Raw genomic sequence first — 17925 nt, forward strand, 5'->3', positions numbered from 1 at the left:
CAGAGACTTCCATTTACTCCGCTTTAGGTGAAGGGCTCCGGACGTATCCGCCTGGGTGTGGAACGCCCGGGGCCCCTGTGCCAAACGGCCAGCTGGAGGGCAAACACTCAGGAGTGAAACAGGCGGAGAAGTGAGACGATACCTCAGGGTGAAAACTGCTCTCTACTATAGACCCCTTACAAGTCCCGTGTCCAACTTGTCACCTCTTGCCCCCTTGCCACCATCGCCTACCTCAGAGCGGGCGACAGAAGAGAAAAAGGCAGTTCAGTAGCAATAATGGGTATCAAGTACAGTGCGTAACTGGAATAAGTGCACGGTCGCGCCCCGCTCCCCAGTGCTCATGGGGACGCCAGGACCTCAGAGGGTGCAGAGCGAGCCTGAGAGCACCAGGAGCTCCTGTTGCCCGCGCGCGGTGCCAAGACAGCGAGCAACTTCCCCGCGCTGCTACCACCTCTTGGAGCTCGCGAGGAGACTACAGCTCCCGGCAGGCCCCGCGCCGACCGCGCGCCCCCGCCCCTCGCGCGCCCCTGCCCCCCCGCCCTCGGGCCTCAGGACGGGACGGGGCGGAGGGAGGGACAGAGGAAGGGGCGTCTGTGGCGGGCGGGATCCTGCGAGGCGCGTGAAGCCTCGCTGGCGCCTGGTCCGGGACCCAGACGCTGGCGGGCGCGGAGTTTCTCACGACCGGCGGAGCCCGCCTCTGTAAGTAGTCGCTTCGGGGAGAGCGGAACAGACACCGAAAAAGTTAGCGCCGCAGCGGCCGCCGCTTTGTTCTCCCAGCACGTCGGGTGAGGCGGCGGCGGCGGCTGCAGCCTCCCCTCCCCCACCCACCCGCACGCGGCGGCGGCGGCGGCGGCGGCGGCGGTGGCGGAGGGACTCGGATCCCGCGCGGGGCTGGGCGGCGGCCGCCGGGGTTGGGCGGGAAATTGGTAGAGCGCTCGGCGGGAGGCGGTGGGCGCTGCTGCGAGCGGGGGCGCCGGCGCTGCAGCCATATGGGGCCAAGTTCCGGCGTGGGCGCCGACGCCAACTTGGAGTCGCGCTCCGCCGGCGACCACCGCGCTCGGCCTCTCGGACCCAGTCTCTTACCGGGTCCCCCCAACTAGCTCCCAACGCCAGATCGGCGGCACTCACGCTGCCGAATTTTGGATGAGCCTTTCCCTTTTCTTTTCACCACTTTACCTTGTACGCGTCGCAAAGAGTGAGTCGACGGCGCTTAGAGAACGTAAGCCCCCACCCCAATTTCCTGAGTCTTTAGTTTTGCAAGTTGCGGCGGAGCTCCGAGTCGGTCTCATCCCCGGGAGGGTTTTCTTAAGACGAAACACTGAGGAGCGCGACTGCGTCTTTGAGCAGTAAAAATAACTCCATACTGTTCGATTGCCTGTTGGATATTTTATTTGAAGTCATCGCAGTCAGAAGCATAGGCCTTGCCGTGTGCAGGCACGAGTATAAATCGAGCGACAGCGTGTGTGAGAGCTGCAGACTTTTCCATACACAGATTGATGGCTTGGACGTAACTGTCTCTTCAACCACACCCATCCCCACAGGAAATAAGACTATCGGTGTCATCTTTGATTAGGAAGGATAAGTTACACCCTGAACTGCTACTTTGTTCGACACAGCCTTAATGAGCTGTAGAGGCAAATGAAACGAAAACTTTTAAAATACCGTAATTTGTACCCTAGAAAACGTTAGCGTGTTACTCTTATACTGTTTCTCCTTTGTACTTAATGCTGCAGTTCCTAAAGTTTTAGCGGCTGTGATTTTCTTTAGATCAAGCTTACTTAGTAAATTTAAGGCTGTGAGGACAACTCTGGATTTTTGGCTGAAAGCATCCATAAAGTTCCCCGACCGAGATCTAGGCCAGTTTTACTTAATAAAGGAACCCTTTCCTCCTTCCGTGTTAGGATCTGGATTCAGAGCAAGCAAGGACATTCAGCCAAAAAAGAAGTTACAAGTTTTATTAAAAGTATTTAAAACGTGTCACAGAAGCCTTCATGTTAGGTTTTGCTTCGGTAGGTAATGTAGATGTGGTCGGCCTGATCAGAGGAACTTGAATATTTGACAAGCCAGTTTTCCATCCTCAGTTCTATAATTTGGTATATAGTTTTTAACTTTTTAGGATGACTCAGATTCAAGAATGTTGACTGGTTTATTATCTTGAAATGAATGTTTTAAGCATCTCAGATCGTAGTGAGTCTTTTAAATATATAAATTTTATAAGCTTTCAGTTTCATGAGGTGACATCTTTAAAATAGAAATTTCTCTTAGTGGATTGCTTTTAATCTAAAAACTGCCATGCCCCCCCAGAAAAAGAGCTTAATAAATCAAGTTCTTGGATATTAAATTTTTTAAATTATATAAGAATTGGGAAAATCTTATACAGAAAAAAAAAGAATGGTCATTTAAATGCATGTTTCTTAAGGGACATTTTGTTCTCATTTTTAAAAAGACATTCTAAAGTTGATGAAAATATTACCATATTAGAGTTAATTGCTCATTTTAAAAAGAAACTGATTTTACAGAACTTCATATTGGGAAATTATTAGCTAGTACAGTTTTTAATTTGGTTTGATAATAATCATGCTTATGATTCATAATCTGTGCAGATAGTACTTTGAGTCTCTGATTATGTAATTCAAATTGAACATGTATGTGAGCCTTTTTGGAGCAGTTGTCTCATTAATGAAAAAACTTGAGATAATGTACTTAGGAGATGTTTTAATTTTAATTTCAGTGTAGAAGAAGGTTTTCTCCACTTGTGTGATTAGTTTATAGTGGCTGTATGTAAGAAATTGCTCATTGGCTATGAGTCAGATTTCTCAGATACCACTGGTGCAGAGAGAGGTTATGAAGATACAACAAGCCAAATGTAAATTTGTACAGCATCACCAGACTGGCAGTCCGTAATCTTGTTACTGGATAAACTTTTCAGTGCCTGAGCAGAGAGCAGACTTGGTGTGCTCTATCTCTATTCTCTCTGACAGTGGAAAAGACTGAGATTCAAATACCCCTGGTCTAGATGAGCTGAATTTTACCAGCAACAATTTAGTTGAATGCTGAGCTTTTAGGAGGAAAAGTATTTATATTAATCTAAGGTGATAGTTACATTTTTGAAAATATATAAGTAGATGTAGGGATTGCTAGAAACTATGATTTTAAAAACCATCAACAAAGTTACTTGGATTTTTCATACAATATAAAAGCAACATCAGGATTATTAAGCAAAGTCAGGCCTGTATCAAGGTAGAACATGGATACTGACTTCAGGACTCTGGTCAGTATTGCATTGAAAAAGGCCATATGCTTTTTGTACATACTGAAAGAATACAGTACATATCAACAGGAGAAAAAAAGACCGTGCATTCATTAGCATTCCTAGCACACAAAACTTAATCAAACCAGGAAAACCTGTTATTGGTAGGGAGTCATGGTGTAAATATTATGGTATTCTGAATAGGAAAAGTGTTTTACCTCTTTACTTTTGCCTTTACTGAGTACAAAAAGGACACTGCCTACACTAAATGATGAGCTTCGTTTTGAAGTATTTACTAGCTGGATTTGTTTTGTCTTCCGGAATCCTCTTTGCTTCTCTCTTTGCTTCCCTGACTCCTACTTATCCTTTGGTTTTAGCTTCCTTAAAGGTGCCTTGCCTGTGAACCTCAGTTGAAATTAGTTCCTCTCAGTATACTCTGTCATATCACTTTTCATAATTTGTAATTGCCTTGCTATTAATGTGAATATTTGTTTAATGTGTGTGTCCCATATCACACTGTAAGCTCCAGAGAGAGCAATAGCCATGTCTGTTTTGGTCACTGCTGTACAACCCGAGTCTCTCATAACAGTCTAGCAGATAATAGGCACTCAATAAATATTTGTTGAATGAAAATGCTGCTGTTAGAGCTTCTTATAATTAGAGGCTTTGCTAAGAAATGAGATAATGTATATGTAGGGGGAGTTGAGGGAGAGGGAGAGAAAGGGTAGATCAACTTGTGATGTTACCGTGAAGTAACCCTCCGTTAAGTCACCTAACCTCCAGAGCCTTTATTTTTACCTTGTCTGTAATAATAGGGCAGGTTGGGCTCAAGATTCCTCTAATATGCCATCTTTTGATTCCATTCAACAATAGTGACAATTTCATTTGAATGAAATATGTGACAGATAATTCCCCCAAAGAATATTTGAGATGTTGCAAATAAACATATTAGAAATGCTTGCCAACTCATAGCTATTAGCAACAAACATATCTAATTGATTTATGAATTAGTATGATGTACTATTGTCTCAGTTTTCTGATTGAAGCATAAAGACAAAATTAGAGTTGTTAGATTTTTTTTGATATTTAGTCTTAATATTTTGCACCCTACATCTTGTTGCATCTTACAGATCAAATCAAGGTTCCATAAAGCAAAACAAGAAGAGGGAAAACAGATGGGATGAGTGGGCAGAAGCTAATATGACAGCTCACTTAGTTTCTGCTATTTGTGTTCATGCTGAAACTGTAAAAAATATTTTTATACAAAAGTATAACATAGTTTATTAATAGTTATCGATCGTTCTGATAGTTGATTGTAATCATAAGACAGTTACTGTTATTTGGCTAATATTAGCAGGTATTATAAAATGGAAATTTAGTGGGAAGATATCCGTCACAAATAAATTATTATTCTTGAACACATTGGTGAAGTATTTAACCTGCATACAGTATTATTCATAGATATTTGACTCACCTTTTTATGACAGTTGTTCAGCTTTTTGAAACTGCTCAACTCAGGTGTTTTAAGGACCTCATTACCTCATGAGAAAACCTGTTGTAGATTGTTCTTAGGTTGTTGGAGGTGAAGTGAAGAAGTATAAAGAACATGGGCTTTGGAGTCAGGGAAACTTTGGTGTGAATCCCAGTTCCATCACTTATTAGCTGTGTAGTCGTGGGTAAGCAACAATTCTGAAACTCTGGTTCCTTTTCTGTAAAGCAGTTAAACAAATTTCCTAGTGTCATAGCAAGGATTTAATGAAGTTTGATATCTCAGTTGCAGTGTTTAGTATGAAGTAGGAGCTTAATTGTTAATTCTTTCACCTAATTACTGTGAAAATTGCTAAAACTTAGCACTTTGGATAAGCCAGGTACCACTGTAGATATTGTACACGCAGTAGCACAGTCCTCATAGCTGTTATCTTCATTTTACCTCTACCCTCTACCCTCTGCAATGATACTGAATAAAACCAATTATTCTCTGTTAATTTCCTAATCTTATGTTTGCACTGTGTCCACCCAGTAACACAACTCCCTGGGTGTGTGGTGTGAGTAGGGATAACACTTCATAAATGAATACATTGTTATCAATAGCAAAAAATAAATAAATCATCCATATAAAAATGGGGAAAAAAACCCAATTATTCTCTTAACACCTTTTCATATTTGAAGACCATTATTCTGCTTGGTTGTGTTAAGCATAATTTGTCACATGACATTGTTTTCAGCTTTATCTAGATATGTACTCTATTATTTTTTTACATCAATATAGCTCTTAGAAGCGTGGACTGTAAAAATGAATACAGTGGTAATGTAAGCTGACTAGCAACCAGTATACTGATTGATGCTGATGTGTTCTCAGTGTCCTGGGGGTTTATGTTTACATTAGTTAGTCACCCATTATATTAGCAGCCGTTGTTAAACTCTTGGGTTGATAACTAGTCTAATGAACAGGCTCTAAGTCAGCATTTCTCCCTTTCTATATTGCACATTTGACTTTTTGAACTAAATGTAAAGCTTTACTCTCATCATTGTTATAGTTTACTTGAATTTTAGTTTATTTCTCCCAGATTGTACAATCTGAGGATTTTATAAGCCTGTCTTCCATGTCTTTATTATCTTATAAATAATCAAAAACAATATAGGGCCAAGGGCAGAGTTCCAATGCACCTCCCCTAAAGGCTTCTCTAAGTTGATAAGAGCAGCAAACTTAACCAACTACACTAACATCTAACTCATACTCAAACAACATATTTACAAAAATAGCATGGAATATCATCTTGCAAATTGTTTTGGCCAGAATACACTAATTTTTTTTCTGGCTTTGCTAATTGTGTGATCTCGGGCAAGTACTTTAAGCCAGTTTTCTCAACTATAAAATGGGTTGTTTTGAGGATTAAGTGAGGAAACACATATGGAATGCTCAGAACGGTGTCTGGCAGATAGAGCTCAATTACTGTGAGTTATTATTTCCTCCATCTAAAAAGGCCAATAACCCCTTTTTTAAAAGGTGTAAATGTAGCTGATTTGGCATTCTGTTTGAATTCATGCTGACTTCTAGTGATCATTATATTCTAAGTATTTGAAAACCATTTGCTTTCATAATCTATTCTCAGATTTGACTAAGGGTTAATATTAAGTTTATATGTCTGCAGTTTCTGAAATCACTTCCCCACTCCTCCAGCCCACAAAACTTGAAGCAGTTCTGACCCATCTCCAGGCCATGACTGTTTCTCTCTTTCTGAGCTCTTTCTCCAAGATGATAGGAGTCAGCTTTGTGATTGCACTGACTAATTGCTTTAGCAATATGGAGTGCATTGCGTCTGAACCCGAAGACTTGCACTTCCATAAAGATGTGTTAGTCCCTCTTATTCACCAGGCTCAGGTTTCAGTTCTCAGTGCTCTTCTACAACTTTAGTTTAAAAACTCAGAGAAGGTAAGCAAAAGACAAGTTGAGCAATTGTGCCTTCTCAGTGTGCTCTCTCAACCTTAACAACATCCTCTCTGAGCGGTGATTCTCTCAGTTCCTTGTTCTTTCAGAAATAGAATTTGATTGTGGAGACAGCACTTGGTAGGAAAGTACGAAACTTGGGTCCTGATTCCCACTCCACCTCTTAATGGCCAGGTGATGCTGGGCAAGTTACTTTATCTGCTTTTGCTTCCGTTAACTCATCTGCAAAAATAATAAATAGTATTTGCCTTGTCAAATTCCAAAGAGATATCATGAGATAAAGCGTATAAAACATTTACAAGATGTTAAGTGCTGTACAAAATAAAATGGGTTAAAATTATTTATCTGAATGTAGTTCTAAAAGCTTTGTTATCTTTAAGCAGTTTTTTTCTAAGCCATACTTTTTCTTGAACTTGCTCATTCCTAATACTATATCTGTATGTTTTTGCTCTTCTGTTATGTTCATTCTCATTTATTTAGCCCCATTAACTACTTTCCAGAGTCATTCTGCAACCACATTGGATGCTTCACTCTTTTTTATCATTAGACTTGTTTACAGGTATATGGATGGAATTTAAATTGAAAGATCCATCTCTTGTGAGCCATTTCACTTAGCCATGGGGTCGTACTTTTAGTTTTTGAACTGTCCTTATGTAAAGATACATATGTAACTGTGCTTAGCATTCTCTTTTTCACTTTTAGAAATTTTTTATGACAAGATCGCTTTTTCCTATGTTCCTGTCTTAAGTATGTCTTTTACACTTCTTTGTGTGTCATATAACTGTGTTTAGTATATGCTTCCTTAGTTTTCTGAAAGAAATCTGCTTAGATTTAAACTTTTAATATAAAAAAGAATACTCTTGTCTATGTTAGGGCAGTATTATACACCTTTTGTATGGCCGAGTGGTACTTTATTTCTATGACAATGTCAGTTTTACTTTTCTTTTTTGTCCCTTCTGTTTTTCTGTTTTTGTCATAGCTCAGTTGTGTATTTGTGGAATAAAAGTGTTTGACCTTCAAGTTTTAGGTATTAGTGAGAATAGTAGGGTTTTGTTTTTTGCTTTTTTTTTTTTTTTAGCAGGAGGCTCTCCCTGAAATTATGGGCTCTGATAACTAGACCAAAGAAAAGAAAAAAGGCTACCCATTAGGATTTATTGGTGAATTATAAACATACAACCAAAATTTGTCATTTAAAAAAAGCACAAGGATTTTTTTTTTAAATTAATTAATTAATTTTATTTATTTTGGCTGTGTTGGGTCTTCATTGCTGCGCCCGAGCTTTCTCTAGTTGCGGTGAGCAGGGGCTACTCTTCGTTGCAGTGTGCAGGCTTCTAATTGCAGTGGCTTCTCTTTTTGCAGAGCGCGGGCTCTAGGTGCACAGGCTTCAATAGTTGAGGCGCACGGGCTTCAGTAGTTGTGACACATGGGCTCAGTAGTTGTGGCTCGCGGGCTCTAGAGCGCAGGCTCAGTAGTTGTGGTGCACGGGCTTAGTTGCTCCACGGCATGTGGGATCTTCCTGGACCAGGGCTCAAACCCATGTCCCCTGCATTGGCAGGCAGATTCTTAACCACTGGGCCACCAGGGAAGTCCCAAGGATTCTTGCATTTTTAAAATAATGTTAAGTGAGTATAAAATATTAAAAGTTTCTAAAAAATTTCTTCCAGGCTACCTACATTTCAGAAAGCATCAACTTTTCTCCATGGGCCCATTCACCAAGTGGAATATGCCTGTACTATTTTAAAAAGCCTTTGTGCTTAATCCTGGAAAAATTTGCTCCTCCAAAATGAAAATGAGGACATTTGAGAAGGTGATTTAAGGTGTGGACATTTGAGAAAGTGTCCCATTAGATCAAGGAACCAAAGGATAAGTACTGAATAGACTAATCCTAAACACTTTTTATTTTTTAAACTAGGAGGATTTTATTTTGACAGAAAAACAACTTTTATTCATTATGTATTTTCTGAAATTAAAAGAGAGAGACAAGAATAGACTTAAAAGAAAATAGATGAAGATGTTTAGTAAATAAACAATGTCAACTCTCTTCTGATGAGGATAATTCAGTGATGTTAAATCCTTTCCAAAACCCTGGTTGTGGTCCTAAAGACAAGACTCTTCTTTGATGGGACTGATATTAAGGGAAGTGGGACCTTTTGTATATTCAACTCACAGTTGTAGAACTTGCCATCATCAGCATGAGTGGCTTAAAAGAGGAAATAAAGAAGCTTTCAACTAAATCTGAAAGTACAGTCATTTTTTTACCACTGTGATTTTAAGGCCTCTTCATAACCATTGAAAAAGAATTGACAACTGTTTTAAAAGATTAAAGAAAGGCAGATGTCTGCAAACAATTCTCCTCCATCATCCCAGAAGTCTGTAATACCTGCAACTCTTCCTGCTGTGCTTCCAGCTCCTTCTCCGTGTTCAAGTCCTAAAACAGGACTCTCTGCGCGACTCTCTAATGGAAGCTTCAGTGCACCGTCACTCACCAACTCCAGAGGCTCAGTGCATACAATCTCATTTCTACTGCAAATTGGCCTTACACGGGAGAGTATTACCATCGAAGCCCAGGAACTATCTTTATCTGCTGTCAAGGATCTTGTGTGCTCCATTGTTTATCAGAAGGTACTGTGCATGCTATTTATGTCAGTAGTTTTTCTAATTAATATTGTTTCTACTGCTTTTCTATAAATTATACATGCAACAGTGAGTTAACACATATGGATCGGTCAGTTGTTTGTATCCTAATTCTGAGCATTGGGAGAGAGTCCTAATCGACTAAAAGCCTAAAGTCTGAAATTTCAGAGTCTAACAGCTGGAGCCTATATCCAAGCTTTAAAATACTGCTTATTCAATTCATCTCTTTAAGAGCAGGAAAATCAGTGTAAAGTCAAGAGGACTTAAGCAGTCTCACTTGTTTTCAGAGAAAACAATCAGGAGGTAGAAGGCACAAGGCATCAAGGGGGCTTACCAAAAGGGTGAGACACAGCTGCTGCTGAGTCCAGGTCCATACCTTGTTCTTCCTAGGTCCCCTGTATGCTGCCCTTTTGTATACCCTCTTTGTCCCCTTTAGATCCTGATTTCACCTAAACTGCCAGAGGACCACACTCGCTCTGTCTCTTAAAAATTAGGTAAATGAGCTGTAATATATATCAGAATAGAAGAAAATTTTTAAATTGAGGGTGATTTTATTTTGCTTCCAATCTACTCACCCCCTGCCCTGTACCATACCATTTTTTAAGGAATCTTAGCTAAATTTCTTTAATAATCTTGATTTGATGCATGAGCTGGTATGTTCTATGTTTTATCATAAAACTATGTATATAAATAGTATGAATTGGTTACGTTTTCTTTTTAATGGACCAAGCCTATGTTTCAAACAACTTAGTATACTTTATGTTTTAAAAATCCTATCAGTAAGATTAATGTGTTTGGATAATGCTCCTCGTCTTACTGTTTTTGTTTCAGTTCCTTATGCTTTACATGGTTTAGCATTATCTTCTGATGTAGAAGTAATTAACAGTCAAAAAAATGTTATGTGGTTTGTGAAAATGACCCGTCTCCTGTGTGTTAACAGTGACTTATCTATTTAAATGTGGCCTGAAGTAATTTTAGGTATTCTTTTGTAGATCTGTAGAACCATCTTTGTGTCTTTAAGTATCTTTGCTTTTAATTTCCCTTTCATCAGATGGTAACAGATGTTTTAATAAATATTTTTGCAACTAGGTATTTAATTTAATGGTAAGATTTTAACTTAAATACAATTTGTAACTTTATTGTCTCTTTTTTTGAGCCCATAGAAAATCATAACTAATGTTTTGGTAGAGTCTATATTATTCAGTTTTCAACCTTTGGAAATTTTACTTAGTTCTTATATTTATACAGAGGCATACTGATTTTCTACAGGATCATTTTAGAATTAATGTTACTTCCTCATTACTATAGATGTGAGAAGTGGGTCAGATGGGTCAAGTTCTTGGGAAGCTAGATTAAAAATCATAATCTATGAAAAATTCTAGTGAAGCCAAGGAAATAAACAAGATATGGCTCAAGAAAAGATAATTCAGGGTGAACTTTATGCAAATATAAAATAGAATTATTGATTATGGAGATAGCCAGCATAAAATGAATATCATGGTGAACTGAATTTGAATCAATATTGTAGTGATATGGGGATGTGTTTGGCAAAAATATAAAACATGTATGTGACATAATCTTATTACACACTCCTTTTGACATGTGCTAGAATCCTAACTGTTGTTTAAGTGTAGTGAAAAAGAGTATTGAGCTTGTAACTAGGTCAGCTCTTGTTTTTTGTTTGTTTTTGGCCGTCCCATATGGCTTGCGGGATCTTAGTTCGCCAACCAGGAATTGAACCCAGGCCCTCAGCAGTGAGAGCACAGAGTCCTAACCACTGGACCGCCAGGGAATTCCCAGCTCTGTTGTTTATTAACTGCATAACTTTGTGTGATTTGACTTCTCTGGATTACATTTCCACATCTATCAAATGATTGAGTTGGGATGATTTCTTTTCTTTTTTTTTTAATAAATTTATTTATTTTATTTCATTTTTATTTTTGGCTGTGTTGGGTCTTCATCGCTGCACGCGGGCTTTCTCTAGTTGCGGCGAGCGGGGGCTACTCTTTGTTGTGGTGCGTGGGCTTCTCATTGCGGTGGCTTCTCTTGTTGTGGAGCACAGGCTCTAGGTGTACGGGCTTCAGTAGTTGCGGCATGCAGGCTCAGTAGTTGTGGCTCGCAGGCTCTAGAGCACAGGCTCAGTAGTTGTGGCGCACGGGCTTAGTTGCTCCGCAGCATGTGGGATCTTCCTGGACCAGGGCTCGAACCTGTGTCCCCTTCATTGGCAGGTGGATTCTTAACCACTGCGCCACCAGGGAAGCCCGAGTTGGGATGATTTCTAGTGTGTAATTCCAGCTGTGAAATTCTGAATCATTTAACCTAAATTTAAGTCTTCACTCTAGAGACAGATAAAGGAGAAAGGAATTTCAAGGAATGATCTACTCAGGTCCTAACTGGAAAGAAATCTTAAGGGAACCAACTCAGATTCTGGGGTTTGATAGAGAGATTTCATGGATCCCTAACTCACCTGGGAGATGGAAGAACCATGTCAGAAGTTCTTTTCTTATTCTCTCTTAGATTCTTGCTTGCTAATCACTTACTTCCATTACCTACACATGCATAGCTCCAGGTTAACTCCCAGGACTCTGATGGGCACACCTGCTTTTCTTATTTCTGTTCTTAGTAAATACATTTATTGAACCTTTTAAAGATAGAGCACTAGTTAAATTTTAGGAAGTAGATTAACCAAATGTTGTCCCTTCCCTCAAAAAGCTTATAGTCTGGTAAGGGAAACATTTACCGGAATAAAGTATGAGAAGTAGAAAGTAAAGTTAAAATAAAAAGTGCTCTTCTCAGGTTGATAAAAGATATGAAAGACTTCATACGAAATGTAACATTTCATCTGATACTTAAAGAATGAGTAAGATTTCAGTGATATGGGAGGTAAGGAGTACATACCAAGGCAAAAAAATCAGGATGAGCAAAGATATGGGAGGGGAAAGGAGGAAGATTATAATTGACAACATTTATTGAGTACCTACTCTATGTCAGGAGCTTCGCACACCCTTTCTGCTTAATACTTGCAACAAGTTTTGGTGCATCTCACATAATGTAAGTTTTTTTTTTCCCTTGTGATGAGAACTTGTAAGATCTGTTCTCTTAGCAACTTTCAGATATAAAGTATTGCTAACTGTAGTCACCATGCTGTACATTACATTGCCTGAACTTATTTTATAACTAGAAGTTAGTACCCTTTGATCACTTTCACCCATTTCCCCACCTTCTACCCTTTGTCTCTAGTAATCACCAGCTCTGGTTTTTCCAGATTCCACATATAAGTGAAATCATACAATATTTGTTTTTCTCTGCTTGACTTATCTTACTTAGCATAATGCCCTCAAGGTCCATCCATGTTGCTGCAAATGATAGGATTTCCTTCCTTGTATGATTGAATAGTGTGTGTGTGTGTGTGTGTGTGTGTATCACATTTTCTTTATCCATCTGTCGATGTACACATAGGTTGTTTCCACATCTTGGCTATTGTAAATAATGATACAATAACATGAAGGTGCAGATTTCATTCAAGATAGTGATTTCATATCCTTTGTATACCCAGAAGTGGAATTGCTGGATCACATGGTAGTTCCGTTTTTAATTTTTTGAGGAACCTCCATGCTGTTCCATAGTGCCTGCACCAATTTACATTCCCACTGACAGTGCACTAGGGTTCCCATTTCTCCACATCCTTGTCAACATATGTTATTATCCTTTTGACAGTAGCCATTCTAACGGGTATGAGGTGATACCTCATTGTGGTTTTGATTTGCATTTCCCTGATGATTATTGATGGAAAACTTTTTCATGTACCTGTTGGCCATTTGTATGTCTTTTTTGGAAAAATGTTTATTAAGTTCCTCTCCCCACTTTTTTTTAAAAATAAATTTATTTATTTATTTTATTTTATTTTTGGCTGCATTGGGTTTTCGTTGCTGCACGTGGGCTTTTCTCTGGTTGCGGCGAGTGGGGGCTACTCTGTTGCAGTGTGCGGGCTTCTCATTGTGGTGGCTTCTCTTGTTGCAGAGCACGGGCTCTAGGTGTGCAGGCTTCAGTAGTTGTGGCATGCGGGCTCAGTAGTTGTGGCGCACAGACTTAGTTGCTCTGCAGCATGTGGGATTTTCCCAGACCAGGGCTCGAACCCGTGTCCCCCGCATTGGCAGGCAGATTCTTAACCACTGCACTACCAGGGAAGCCCCCCCTCTGCCCATTTTTTAATCTAATTGATAGGTGGGGTTTTTTTTTGTTTGTGTTGTTTTCTTTTGATATTGAGTTATATGAGTTCTTTATATATTTTGGATATTAACCCTTTATCAGATATAAGATTTGAAGATATTTTCTCCAATTCCATAGGTTTCCTTTTCATTTTTTAATGGTTTCCTTTGCTATAGAGAAGCTTTTAGTTTGATTTAGTCATACTTGTTTATTTTTGCTTTTGTTGCCTTTGCTGTTCATGTCAAATCCAAAAAATCATTGCTGGGTTCGATGTCAAGTTTACCCTCTTATGTTTTCTTCTAGGAGTTTTATGGTTTCAGATCTTATGTTCAAGTCTGTAGTCCATTTTCAGTTGATTTTTGTGTATAGTGTAAGACTGGGCTTCAGTTTCATTCTTCTGCATGTGGCTCTTCAGTTTTCCCAGCACCATTTATTGAAGAGACTGTCCTTTCCCGTTGTATATTCTTGGCTCCTTTGTTGTAAATAAATTGACTATGTGCACATGGGTTTACTTCTGGGCTCTGTTCTGTTTCATTGATTTAATGTGTCCATTTTTATGCCAATACCATATTGTTTTGATTACTGTGGCTTTGAAGTGTAGTTTGAAATCAGAGGCATGATGCCTCCAGCTTTGTTCTTCTTAAGACTGTTTTGGCTATTTGGGGTCTTTTGTGGTTCCATACAAATTTTAAGATTGTTTTTTCTATTTTTGTGAAAAATACCATTGGAATTTTGATAGGAATTGCATTGAATCAATAGATCATTTTGGGTAGTATGGACATCTTAATATTCTTTCAGTTTGTGAACATAGAATATCTTTCTATTTATTTGTGTTTTCTACAATTTCTTTCATCAGTGTCTTACAGTTCTCAGTGTATAGGTCTTTTACCTCCTGGGTTAAATTTATTTGTAGGTATTTTATTCTTTTTGATACACCTGCGCATGAGTTTGGTTTTTTTTTTTTTCTGACTGCGGTGGGTCTTAGTTGAGGCACGTGGGATCTTTGTTGAGGCATGTGGGATCTTTCATTGCTGTGTGGGGGCTTTCTCTAGTTGTGGCATGCAAGTTTCTCTCTACTTGTGGCATGTGGGTTTTTCTCTCTCCAGTGGTGGTGTGCAGACTTCTCTCTAGTTGTGGCATGCAAGCTTCTCTCTAGTTGTGGTGTGCGGGTTTTTCTCTAGTTGTGGTGCGCGGGCTCTCTCGTTGAGGTGCATGAGCTCAGTAGTTGTGGTGCACAGGCTTAGTTGCATGTGGGCTCTTAGTTCCCCGACCAGGGATGGAACCTGCGTCCCCTGCATTGGAAGGCGGATTCTTTACCACTGGACCACCAGGGAAGTCCTGAGATTGCTTCTAATTTCTCTTTCCAGTAATATGTTATTAGTATATAGAAATGCAATTGACTTTTGTATATTGACTTTGTATCCTGTAACTTTACTGAAGTTTTAAATTAATTCTAACAGTTTTTTTGGTGGAGTCTTTAAGGTTTTCTATATATAGTGCCACATCTTCTGCAAATATACAGTTTTGCTTCTTTCTTTCTGATTTGTATGTCTTTTATGTCTTTCTCTTGTCTAACTGCTCTGACTAGGACTTCCAGTACTACGTTGAATAAAGATGGTGAGAGTGGACATCCTGTCTTTTTCCTGATCTTAAAGGAAAAGTTTTCAGCTTTTCACCATTGAGTATGATGTTAGCTGTGGGCTTGTTAATATATGGTCTTTATTATTTTGAGGTACGTCCCTTCTCCACTCACTTTGTTGAGAGTCTTTGTCATGAATTGATGTTGAATTTGCTTAAATGCTCTTTCTGCAACTATTGAGATGATTATGATTTTTATCCTTCATATTGTTAATGTAGTGTATCACATTTATTGATGTGTGTACGTTGAAACATCCTTTCATCCCTGGAATAAATGCCACTTGATTATGTGTACAATCCTTTTAATGAATTCAGTTGGCTAACATTTTGTTGAGGATATTTATGTATATGTTCATCAGGGATATTAGGCTGTAATTTTCTTTTCTTGTAGTGTCCTCGTCTGGCTTTATTATCAGGGTAATGTGGGTCTTGTAAAATGAGTTTGGAAGTGTTCCTTCCACTTCTATTTTTTGGAAGAATTTAAGAAGAATTGGTATTCTTATTTAAATATTTGGTAGAATTTACCGGTAAAGCCCTCTGGTTCTGAGCTTTTGTTTGTTGAGAGGTTTCTGATTACTGATTCAGCCTCCTTACTATTAATTGATCTATTCAGATTTTCTATTCCTTCATGATTCAGGATTGGCAGGTTGCATGTTTCTAGGAATTTATCTACTTCCTCTAAGTGTCCAGTTTGTTGGTGTGTAATTGTTCATAGTAGCCTCTTATGATCCTTTGTATTTATGTGTATCAGTTGTAATGTCTTCTCTTTCATTTGTAATTTTGTTTATGTGAGTCTTCTCTCTTTTTTTCTTGTTAAGTCTGTATAAAGGCTTGTTGATTTTGTTTATCTTTTTTAGAAACCAGCTCTTAGTTTCATTGATCTTTTCTGTTGTCTTTTTAGTCTCTATTTCATTTATTTCCACTGTGATCTTTGTCATTTCCTTCCTTCTACTACTTCTTGTTCTTTTTCTAGTTCCTTGAGGTATAAAGTTAGGTTGTTTATTTGAGATATTTCTGTTTTCTTTTTATTCTTTTTATTTTTATTTTTGGCTGCATTGGGTCTTCGTTGCTGCACACGGGCTTTCTCTAGTTGTGGTGAGTGGGGGCTGTTCTTCGTTGCACTGCGTGGGCTTCTCATTGCAGTGGCTTCTCTTGTTGAGGAGCATGGGCTCTAGGCACATGGACTTCAGTAGTAGTTGTGGTTCGTGGGCTCTAGAGCGCAGGCTCAGTAGTTGTGGGCATACGGGCTTAGTTGCTCTGCGGCTTGTGGGATCTTCCCGGACCAGGGCTTGAACCCGTGTCCCCTGCATTGGCAGGCGGATTCTTAACCACTGTGCCACCAGGGAAGTCTTGAACATCTTTTTGAGGGGCACAATTCAACAGTCCATTTCAAAATAATTTTGTATATGGTAAGATAAGAATCAAACTTCGTTTCTTTTTGTAGGACATCAGATTTTCCCAGGACCATTTGTTGAAAAGACTATTCTTCCCTTACTCAATTACTTTAGTACCTTGGTTGTAAATCAGTTGACCACATATATCTTGGGCCATTTCTGAACACTGTTTTGTTTTATCGACTTATGTGTCTGTATCCTTAAACTAATTCCACGTTGTCTTGAATTCTTTAGTTTTATAAAGACATGATGTCAGGGCATAAACCCTCCAACTTTGTTCTTTTTTTCGAAACTATTTATCCCAGTCTGTATCCTTTGCATTTCCATATAAATGTTAAAATCAGCTTGGTGATTTATACATAAAAGCCTACCAGAATTGGGTATATCATTTTTTATCTGTGTTTCATGTTTTTGATGCAGTTTTAAATGGGGTTTTTTAATTTTCTAATTTTTTTTTAAACATCTTTATTGGAGTATAATTGCTTTACAGTGTTGTGTTAGTTTCTGCTGTATAACAGGGTGAATCAGCTATATGCATACGTATATCCCCATATCCCCTCCCTCTTGCGTCTCCCTCCCACCCTCCTTATCCCACCCCTCTAGGTGGTCGCAAAGCACCCAGCTGATTTCCCTGTGCTATGCGGCTGCTTCCCACTATCTATCTATTTTACATTTGGTAGTGTATGTATATCAGTGTTACTCTCTTACTTCATCCCAGCTTACCCTTCCCCCTCCCCATTTCCTCAAGTCCATTCTCTACATCTTTGTCTTTATTCCTGTCCTGCCCCTAGGTTCATCAGAACCATTTTTTTTTTAGATTCCATATATATGTGTTAGCATACAGTATTTGTTTTTCTCTTTCTGACTTACTTCACTCTATGACAGACTCTAGGTCCGTTCACCTGACTACAAATAACTCAATTTCATTTCTTTTTATGGCTGAGTAATATTCCATTGTATATATGTGCCACATCTTCTTTATCCATTCATCTGTCGATGGACACTTAGGTTGCTTCCATGTCCTGGCTATTGTAAATAGTGCTGCAGTGAACATTGTTAAATTTTCTAATTTCTGGTTTTTCATTTTAGTATATAGAAATACAATTGATTTTTGTACATTGACACTGTGTCCTACAGCCTTGCTAAATTCACTTACTAGTTCTAGTAACTTTTAAAGTTTCTTTAGGATTCTCTACATAGATGATCTTGTCTTTTGTAAATATAGCTTTATATCTTGCCTTCCAATATTTCATTTCTTTTTCATGTTTTGTACTGGAGGCTACAACCTCTAGTACAATATTGAATAGAAGTGATAAGAGTAGACATCTGTGCCTTGTTCCCAATCTTAAAAG

General features: G+C 38.9%; 1 protein-coding gene across 3 annotated transcripts in view; it reads left to right on the forward strand.

The window, feature by feature from the left end:
* Positions 1-541: 541 nt before the first annotated feature.
* Positions 542-17925, forward strand: part of PRKD3 (protein kinase D3) — an 85581-nt gene continuing 68197 nt past the window's right edge. Inside the window, exons 1-2 of one of the 3 annotated variants that reach the window (XM_057558753.1) lie at positions 561-699; positions 8363-9320. In XM_057558753.1, the coding sequence (XP_057414736.1) occupies positions 9033-9320 (288 nt within the window). In that variant the 5' untranslated portion in view covers positions 561-699; positions 8363-9032. Of the gene's footprint in view, positions 700-8362; positions 9321-17925 lie in introns of all 3 variants that reach the window. The other 2 variants (XM_057558754.1, XM_057558755.1) reach the window with 2 other exon arrangements.

The sequence above is a fragment of the Balaenoptera acutorostrata genome, chromosome 12 (assembly GCF_949987535.1).
Source record: "Balaenoptera acutorostrata chromosome 12, mBalAcu1.1, whole genome shotgun sequence".
Taxonomy (NCBI): Eukaryota; Metazoa; Chordata; class Mammalia; order Artiodactyla; family Balaenopteridae; genus Balaenoptera; species Balaenoptera acutorostrata.